This window comes from Phoenix dactylifera, chromosome 16 (genome assembly GCF_051530095.1).
Source record: "Phoenix dactylifera cultivar Ajwa chromosome 16, Ajwa_hap1_PhDact_Kaust_v1.1, whole genome shotgun sequence".
Lineage (NCBI taxonomy): Eukaryota > Viridiplantae > Streptophyta > Magnoliopsida > Arecales > Arecaceae > Phoenix > Phoenix dactylifera.
This window is the reverse complement of record NC_143205.1, coordinates 4,008,740-4,018,937: the sequence shown is the minus strand read 5'-3', so window position 1 is coordinate 4,018,937 and position 10,198 is coordinate 4,008,740. Positions and strand designations below refer to the sequence as shown.

The 10,198-nt window shown below is 39.0% G+C and overlaps 1 protein-coding gene across 1 annotated transcript; it reads right to left on the bottom strand.

Annotated features, from left to right (window-relative positions):
• Positions 1-6,765: 6,765 nt before the first annotated feature.
• Positions 6,766-9,862, bottom strand: LOC120104346 (EIN3-binding F-box protein 1-like). The gene has a single exon (XM_039115270.3). It carries the CDS (start codon positions 9,426-9,428, stop codon positions 7,671-7,673), a length of 1,758 nt encoding a protein of 585 aa, XP_038971198.1. The 5' UTR covers positions 9,429-9,862; the 3' UTR covers positions 6,766-7,670.
• Positions 9,863-10,198: the final 336 nt, after the last annotated feature.

Here is a 10,198-nt window from a genome sequence, read left to right as displayed (position 1 = left end):
ATAGACTCCTCCGAGATTAATCCTTATCCAATCCAATCTCTTTCTCACTAATACTCTGTCTTTCATCTTTCGAAAGTTTCTTCCACAGACAAAGAGTTTTTCCACTATTCAACTTTCTGCTTTCTATCTTTTTTTATTTTCTGAGCAACTGAAGAAGTTGGTCAGATCAAGGCTCCTCAGCGATCATGCTCGTTATAAGAGGATCGAGCTGAGCCAGATTATTGTACCCTAGAGATGAGATTGCTGCAAACCTGCACGTAAAGGGCGAATCACGTTCTTAGGGGAATCACACGCCTCGATCCAGGCAAGCACTTTTCAATCTTCTAATTTTATTCTAGTAAATTATTTTTTTAAATAATTCTATAAAATAAATATATAATAGTTTCTAAGCAAAAATAATTTTCCAACAGTCTAAGAACGCGATCTTGATTACACTAGAAATTGCTATTTGATCGTTTATCAAATTTATTTTTATTGAATAGGATTAAATTTGGTTTTAATTATATAGAATTAGAATGCTATAAAAAAATTTTCTCTTTACAAAAATCAGTCCTTTCAGAAAGTTATATTGCTCTGAAAATTGTGCAAATAGATTTCTGCAACTTTAAAAATCGTACAAAAAATCTTCTGTATATTTAAAATATTTATTGAAATTTTTGCATCTTAAAAAATAGTGCAAAAATTTTCTGCTAATTAAAAATCTATGTAAAAAATTACTGCAGCTTTAAAATCTTTGCAGATTTTCTACAACTTTAAATTCTATGCAATCTATTATCTGCAATCTTTAATTTTTGAGCAAAATTTTTTGCATCTTTAAAATTTGTGCACAAAACTTCTGCATTTTTAAAAGTTGTGTAGAAATTATTGTTGCTTTAAAAATCGTGCATAATATTAGTTGTTTTCAAAATACCTATTGCTGTTGCTTTAAAGAACGTGCATAAATTTCAAAATTACTTTACTTGTTATATTTATTTCTATAGTAATTTAATTTTATCGTTATTATATATCTTTATTGCATTTATTTCAAAACCTAGAAGTATATTATTGAAAACTATTAATCAACTATTCAAACATGCAGGGCTAATTCTCGTGAAACTTGTGTTTGTAGGACAAACTAAGTAAATAAAATTTTATAAATGGCTTATTTTGGTGATCATGTTCAATCAAACCCAAAAAAATTAGTGGATCTTTTTTTAGAAGGTGGCAAAGCCAAGTAAAATATTGGCTCGCCACATTAGGGTTGATCTCTGCCATAGAATTTCTTGATCATAGACCATCATCTGGATCAACCTCTCAACCCTCTTCTAGCCCTCAAGATTTTGGATCATCTGGCTCTCACTCTAAAACCCCTGAAGAAGTTGCCTTCCATTGCAGCCATAGGATCCTTAGTACCCTTGCTGATCCTTTATATGATCTGTACCTTCCCACCAAATCGGCTAAGGAGCTTTAGGATGCTCTTGAAGTGGAATATGGATTGGATGATGCCGATCTTGATCGGTTCGCCATATCCAAGTTCCGTAAATATGCCATGGTGGATTCTAAATCTATCAATGTCTAAATCCATGAATTTCAAGATCTTCTTAGAAAGACTGAATTAACAGGTTGTATATTCTCTGAAAATTGTAGAGTCCAAGCCTTAGTTGATTCTCTCCCCCCATCTTGGCCAAGTTTTTCTCATGAGTTAAGTTATAAGCAAGGTGACTTAACTCTATTAGAGATTATAAACTCTATCAGGATTGAAGAAGAGCATCGACTTAAACATAAGCCTAAAACTGATTTTGGACCCAAGATAAATTTAACCAAATCAAGTCAAATCTATTTCAAACCCTATAGAAAATTCTTTAAAAAGAAAAAACCTCAGAATCCTTCAAATCTTGTCTCTTTCTCCAAACCACCTAAAAGCCATAACCGTCCGGATCAGAAGCCAAAAAGAAAGAAGACCTTCTACTTTGTGCGTGAGCGATCAAATCATATGGCAAAGGACTAATACCATAGGAAGATTGAAACTTGGAAGAAAGGATCGCCTAAACCTCAAGTGAATATGGTTGAAGATGGTTCTAGATCTTTCTTCAAGTTAGATAGTCAAAATCATTTAGTTTTTTTGGTCCATTCCTTTTGTGATTGGTGGCTTGATTCCGGAGCTAATGTTCATGTTTGTTTTGATCGCTCCTAGTTCTCCACCTTTTAGGAATCAATTAGAGGAGGTGTAACGCTTGGGAATAACTTCTCAGCACAAGTATTAGAAAAAGAATGAATGGATCTAAAGATGACATCTGGAAAAACACTAATCCTTCACAAAATGTTGTTCGTCCCCAACAGTGGATCTCTTTTTGTATCTAGAGGCGATAAGATTGTATTAGAATCTAATAAGCTGGTAGTCAATCATAATAATGAGTTTGTTGGAAAAGGTTTTGTATCTAAAAGCCTATTCAAATTGAGTATAATTTCTAAAGATTCTAATAAAGATCATCCTTTTATTCTAAATCTTGAAGCTTCTAATGTTTGGCATAGTAGGTTTAGTCATGTGAATTTTGATTGGATCCATCACATGACTAACTTGAATATGATCCCTAAGATCCATCTAGATAAAAAGGTCAAATATGAAATTTGTGTTCAAACCAAAAGTACCCGAAAACCTTTCAAATCTGTTAATAGAATTTGTAGCCTTCTTGACCTAATTCATAGTGATGTGTGTGACTCTACCAAAATTCCAACTCGAGAATGAAATCATTCTTTGTAACACTCATTGATGACTTCTCCAGATATTGTTACACATATCTAATCAAATTTAAAAATAAAATTTTAGACAAGTTTAAAATCTATAAGGCTGAAGCTGAAACCCAAACTAATAAAACTGTTAAAAGACTTAGGTCTGATCAAGGTGGAGAATATACCTCGAATGAAATGGCTCTAGTCTGTCAAGAAATGGGATCATTCATGAGGTTACTCCTTCTTACTCTTCACAATAAAACGGTGTAGCAGAATGAAAGAATCGTACACTTATGGACATGGTTAATTCAATGTTAATCAGTACAGGAGCACCCGAGAACTTGTGGAGGAAAGCTCTTTTAGTAGCCTGTTACATCTTAAATAGAATACATTTTGAGGATAGTAATAAGACACCTTTTAAACTTTAGAAGGGTAGAACACCTAGATTAAATTATCTTGAAGTGTAGGGGTGCCTAGCTAAAGTAGGTATACCTAAACCTAAGAAAAGAAAAATTGGCTCTAAAACCATAGATGCAATATTTATAGGGTATTCATTAGATAGTAGCACAAATCGATTTCTTGTAATTAATTTTGAAATAAGTGACATCTCTAATAACACTCTCATTGAGGCTAGAGATGCTATTTATTTTGAAAATATTTTTTTTTTTAGAAATCAAATTCAATATGATCTAACTTCTAACCCAAGCCTTGTTGAATCAAAAGTTCTCTATGATTCAAGAAAGAGGAAAAGGTCTAACCCAAATCATGGACCTTCTGAACTAGAAGGAGCACAAGAACTAGAAAGGGAAAGAACTTTGGTGAAAGTTTCTTTACTTTTTTAGTTGAAGGTGAACCTTCCATTTTTGCAAAGACGATGTCTTCACCGGATGCCCTTTTTTGGAAGGAAGCTATCAACTCTAAATTCAACTCAATTATCCAAAATTAGACCTAGATTCTAACTAATCTTCCTCCAGGTAGTAAATCATTAGGTTGTAAGTGGGTATTCCATAGAAAGCTTAGACCTGATGGATCAATAGAAAAGTATTGGCTAAGGGGTATAACCCAAAAAAAAGGTTTAGATTACTTTTATACCTATTCTCCTATAGCTAGAATCTCTATCCTTATAACCCTTCTTGCCATTGCTTCCATCCATAAGTCGATCAATCATCAATGAATATGAAGATTGTGTTCGTAAATAGAGGTCTAGATGAAGAGATATATATAGAACAATCTAAAGGATTCAATATAAAGAGATAAGAGAATAAAGTTTGCAAACATATTAAGTCTCTATAAGGTGTCAAATAGATACCTAAACAATGGTATAAAAAATTTGATAGAACTATTCTTTCCTTTGGTTTCTCCATTAATGATCATGACAAGTGTGTGTATTTCAAAATCCTGGACGATGATTGTGTGATCCTTTGTTTATATGTCCACGATATTATGATCTTTGAAACTTTTTTTAAAATCATATTTGAAAACAAATAATTACTTTCAAATCACTCTAATATGAAAGATTTAGGTGACGTTGATATCATCTTAGGGGTGAAGCTGATCAGATCCTGTGAAGGGATCGTGCTCTCTCTCTCTCTCTCTCTTGCTCATTTTATCAAGAAAATGATTCAAAAATTTGGTTACTCTGATCAAAAATATATATCTACCCCTTAGGATCCAAGTATTCGTCTCAAAAAGAATTTAAGTCAACCAATTGATCAAATAAGATACCTTCAAATCATACGTTCTCTCCTATATGTGGCAAATTGGACAAGACCTGATATTGCCTATACTGCATGGAGACTAAATAGATATACTCAAAATCCAAATCAATCTCCTTGGTCAGCCATTGAAAGGGTATTCCGATATCTTAAGGGAACCTTTGAACTTTCTCTCTTTTACACTAGATATTCTGAGGTGATTGAGGGTTATAGTGATACAAATTGGATTACCAATTCTCTTGATCTTAAATCAACTGCCGGATATCTCTTTCTTCTCGGCAGTGCTGTCGTTGCTTGAGGATCATCTAGACAAACTATTATATCTTGGAGCACTATGGAGGCCTAGTTGATTGCTCTGGATACCACCTGTACTGCAGCAGAGTAGATTAAAAATTTTATCTCAAAGCTATCTTTAGTACCTAAGCCAGTTTCGACGTATTAATCCATTGTGATAATAAAGTAGTAATAGAACTGACATATCAAACGAGCACTAATAAAAGATAAACCGGCATATCCGAATTCGCCAAAAATTTGTAAGACAACTCAAAAAGAGTAATGTCATTTTCTTAAAATTTATTAAGTCGGAGAAAGACTTAGTAAATCATTTAACCAATGATTTGTTTACGAGTGAAGTCCTAGGTTCATCGAGGATAAGGCTGCAAATGGGTTGGGTCGACCCGTGATCCGATCCGATCCTTCGACCCGACCTGCATATATCCGATCCGATCCAACCCGAATTTTAGGATCCGTAGGTCCGTTAGGTCCTAAAATTAAACTCGAATCATTTTTTGGATCGGGTCTGGGTTTACCGAATGAATCCGATCCGATCCGAATGGCCCGTCACGATTCTCTCTCGATTTATTACACTGTTGATACCTCTGGTGTCTCGGTAGCTGTTTTTTTTTCCTTCTGTTTTTTGGTTTCTATCTCTTTTAACTTTTGAAGGGAGAAAGTGAGGGAACACTGAACTGACTATGGGTCAGTGCCTGTTATGGAATTGGATTTTGAAAGAAGGTCTGGGATTTTTTTTGTCCCCGTGAGAGGGGAGCTGGGAGACACCAAGTTCCGTCCAATCGGTCATATAGATAAAAAATAGTGTGATATGAAATTTGGCTTGTAGGCCGACTTAGTTAGTAAGTCATGGATCACCTGTTCTGACAGAAGGTCAATTGCAAGCCTTTCAAGTCATGGGTCACCCAACACCTCATAATTATGATATGACCAAATTAGATTTGCCCAAATCTTTTCTCGAAAGCAATTCGAATCCGAACCCAATCTGATTCAGACCCGGCTCGGATCCGATCCGATCTTCAACCGGATCGAGATCACTTAGGATCCGACCCGACCCATTTGCATCCCTAATTGAGGGGGATGGGACTTAAGCCTACTATTTGATCACCGATAGTGGATACTCAACCTCTGTGATTGAAGATCCTACGAAGAAGATTTAATATGGTAGAAACAAAATTAATTGAGTGATCGTGTGAAAGCATATTTTTTAGAGTATATCTCCTCCCATCCCTATGATGAACGTTCTTATCAGTGACAAAAATATATATTATAAAGGTTGAGTTATACTCTCGATAAGTTTAAGATAGAAAATTTGTAGGGTATTAAGTCAAAAATACTCTTGGAGGACTTACCTATGTGAGAATTGTCGTATAGACCGTGACTAGGGATTTGGGCTAACCCTAATAAAATTCTAATAAAAAATTAAGATACTAAGCGTAAGGCTTTTAAATGGCGTTGATTGCATAAAGATCCAATTGATCCATATTGTGTGTGTGATAAGTAAAATTAAGTCTGAGTTAAAGGATCTAGTTTAAGGTCTAATCCACTATAGTTCCTTCAGATAGATACTGTCAACACTAAGTGAGGTTCAAGTCCAAGGAATACCTCATCTATTGTACAATATAATTTGCCCATATATTCTACTTTATAATTTTCAAAAATTTTAATCTTTTATGAAGTATTGTTGGACTTTTAATTTAAATAAATAAATAAATTTTTCTTAGCTCCTAACCTTTAGTTGTTTTAAATACTTAAAATATCCTTCTGTGATATGCATCTTTTAGAAGAGTTGTGACTCTTCGAAAGAGAACATTAGTTTTTGAAAAGATACAGTGTTTTTGAAATATTATGTATCTTCGAGGCAAGCTGAGATAAAAGACAGGTTTCGGGCACAATTCAAGCAGAAGAGAGAGAGACAGAGCCGAGAAAGAGTTGAGACCAGCACCGCAGAAGAGAGAACCGCTTCCGGTAGTGAAGGGAAAAGAACCTACTCGCAACCAGCTGGAACGTCGTCTTGCGTCTCTTCGGTCTTTCGGATATAGTCTATAAATAGATCCCTCTAGGATTAATCCTAATCCAATCCAATCTCTCTTTCTCACTAGTACTCTGTCTCCCGTCTTCCGAGAATTTCTTCTACAGACGGAGAGTTCTTCCATTTTTCAACTTTCAACTTTCTATATTTTTTTTATTTTTTGGGCAACTGAAGGAGTCGGTTAGGTCAAGCCTCTCCAGCGATCATGCTCGTTAGAGGAGGATCAGGCTGAGCCGGATTGTTGTATCTTAGGGACGAGACCGCCGCAAATCTGCACATAGGGGGCGAATATATATTACATGCCTCGATTGAGGCAAGCTCTTTTCAATCTTCTAATTACATTCTAATAGATTATTTTTTTATAATACTTCAATCAAATAAGAATATAATAGTTTTTAAGCAAAATTATTTTTCAACAATATTCAAGGCTGTACTGTTTCTGCGGTGCAAAATATATATCACGGAGAATCTCCGACTCCCGTTCAACGCATCATAGGAGTTCCAAAGCCCACGGAAAACGAAATATAAAGATTAAACATCATAAGAAAGTGTGCGGCACACGGTGTTCTATCTTTTTTTTTTAAAAAAAAAAAAGAGAAATGTTAACGTTGCCGGACTTTAACGGGGAAGGCACGCAATGGGAAGTCCCCACCGATGCAATGCATGGTAAACTAAAATAGATTCAGCAGACACAAGCAGAAAAATTTGGCAGGTCAGCATGCAAAGTTAAACAAACACATGCAGTAGACCGGGAAGCTATCCTTCCAACCTTCAGAAAAAAAAAAGATAAAAAAAAAGAAAAATTCAACTAAAGCCTGCTGAGGGTCAGAACATTGATTGAGCCAATTAAGATTAACTCCACGGAAACCGAGTTGTCTGCAAGCGAACTGAGAAGTCAGCAAAGATATGAACACCTAGTTCTCTCAGCCTCTAACGTCGCAGAAGCAGCAGACCTCCTTGAAAGAACTGATGGCCTCCCGGCTTATCCCCGGGCACCTCGTCACGTTGAGGCTCTCCAGGCTTACGCACAACGTCTGCAGTGCTTCCAAGCTCTTGTCGGTGATCGCAGCACAGCCGGCGAGCGACAGCGCCTGCAGCCAGCTCGGCCCCTCGCTGGCCAGCCACTCCACCCCCTGATCGCTAATCCTGCACCCACTCAGGTCCAGCTCCTCCAACTCCTGGCACCGCTGCGCGATCGCCCGCAGGCTCCGATCGGTCACAAACCTGCATCCGCTCAGGTCCAGTTTGGTGACGTCGGTATTGCCCCCAAGTTGATAGAGAAAGCCGAGGATGCCACCGTCTGTGATCGAGTCCATGCGCACCAGACCGATCTCCTCCACTTGCTCGCACGCCCATCCCATCCGCACCAGGAAACCTTCACCGAATCCTTGGCATTGATTCAGTGTCACAGCTTTCAACACCGGAAAATGCTGAGGAAGAGGATGGGTATCACTCTGCATGAGATTACACTTCAGCAGAGATAACTCCTTCAGCGTCCGACTGCAGTTCGACAAGGCTTCGACCAGGCCTCTCGACGTAATCCTATCGAGATTTTCCAGAGTTATGGACTTGAGTGATTTCGCTGATCTTGTCAGCTCGACCAATCCACTGTCCGTCAACGATCGGCAGTTCTTAATCGCAACCTTCTTAAGGCCCAAATAGATGCATCCATTGGATGTCTTCCTAAAGCTTTTGTCTGTTACACCAATGCAACTGTTTAGTGAAAGGGACTGGAGATTTCCATTAAATCCGATCCAACAGTAGCCTTCCTCTGTAACGCCCCGGACCTTCTCCAAGTACAACGTCCTTACCTGCTTTGCATGCCTTCCGACGGCCTCGAGGACGGCATCTCCGATCTCCATGGACCCAATTTTCAGCATTCTTAACTCTTGTAGATTGGTGAGGATGGAAATAATGGCAGAATCCTTCACGAGAGGGCACCTCTCCAGAATGAATAACTTTAGCTTATTGGAGTGCTTCGCGAAGGCCTCCAGCCATCGGTTGCCGACGGACGGGCACGAGTCCAGGATCAATGATGATAAATTAGGGCATCCCTTTGCTATCAGCAGAAGGCCATCGTCGGTGATCGACGGGGAGTTGGAAAGACTGAACTTTTCTAATGAAGTGCAGCAATTCGCCAACGAGGCAACGCCTTTGTTTCCTATCTTGGTGCAGTTCCAGAGTGTAAGCGATTTGAGATTGGAGCAGGCTTGGCTTATGATGGTAAGGCCGTAATCAGTCAAATCGGCACCACGGGAAGAGAAGGGAAGAGGAGGAAGACTTGCCCTGATAGCGAGTTCGGTTAGGACACCTTGGTAGGGGATCCCAATTGCCATAGCAGCAAGCCTTCTGTCATTAGCCTCTTCCATGTCGAGGCACCGGGAAATCTCTTTGCTCGGCAGAGAAGCCTCATCCTGCTCCGATCTCAACTTGGAGTGCCGCATACATGCTTGCACATGAAGCCACTTCTTCGACACCAACGCGCACGAGCACCGGTCGCGGGGCAAAGGCAGAAAGCCAAAGATGAGGGCAAGACACTCTTCAGGCAGCTGGTTTATAAAGTCCGGCCCGCTAGCTCTGCTCTCTTCCGCTGTACCACATCTGACTCTCTTCCCCCCGTCGCCGCGAGCCATGTTGTTGCTCCTCCCCACCTCTCTTGCTTCACCTGCCACACAGTTCATTCCCAGAGTGCTTCAGCGATCAAAAGCACACACATATACGGAGAGAGAGAGACACATCAAGCTCTGTTAAGAATATGGACATGGGAACACAGAGAGTTGTTGGGGAACTTGGACAGGGGAAGGGGGGGAATTTGGGAACAAAGGTTGAGCAATGAACGCACCAACCTTTGGAATTTTTAAAGAGGGGAAGAAGGGAATGAGTGCGAAAACAAGGTAGGGACATGGGACGGTGAAGGTGACCCAGTTCTCTTCACCTGCCGCCCGCGCCCATCTCTATCACTTTGGTCCGGTTTCTATCCATTTATGGTTGGCCACTCGACGACAACATGTTAAATCGTTCAACGTATCTAAGCCCTGGGGGAATACCGGAATAGCATGCAGAGAGGGATTCCCTGAACCCCAACGTCACTCTTTTGACCGTGCCAGCGGTATCGACGGCAACAACGGGCATTAATCGAGGGGCTTCATCTAGGCTAGCAGGGGATGTTCCCTTGCCGTCATCTGAGGCCTCGAAGGCTTTATCAAATGGTGTTATTTTTTTCACTGTATTGTGATCTGGAAGGTGATAAATTGTGATTTAATTTGGTCCAAAAAGTCTAACTCAGATCTGGTTGCCTTTGATTTTATCTACAAAAAATATCATGTGTTGGGTTGGTCAACATTTTTTTTTCAACCTTTTCAAAGCATGTCCACATTTTTTTATGTTATCATGCTAAAGTAATGCACCACCTTTTGAAAGCTGTTTTTGGCAATGAGCTTTAGCTATGATG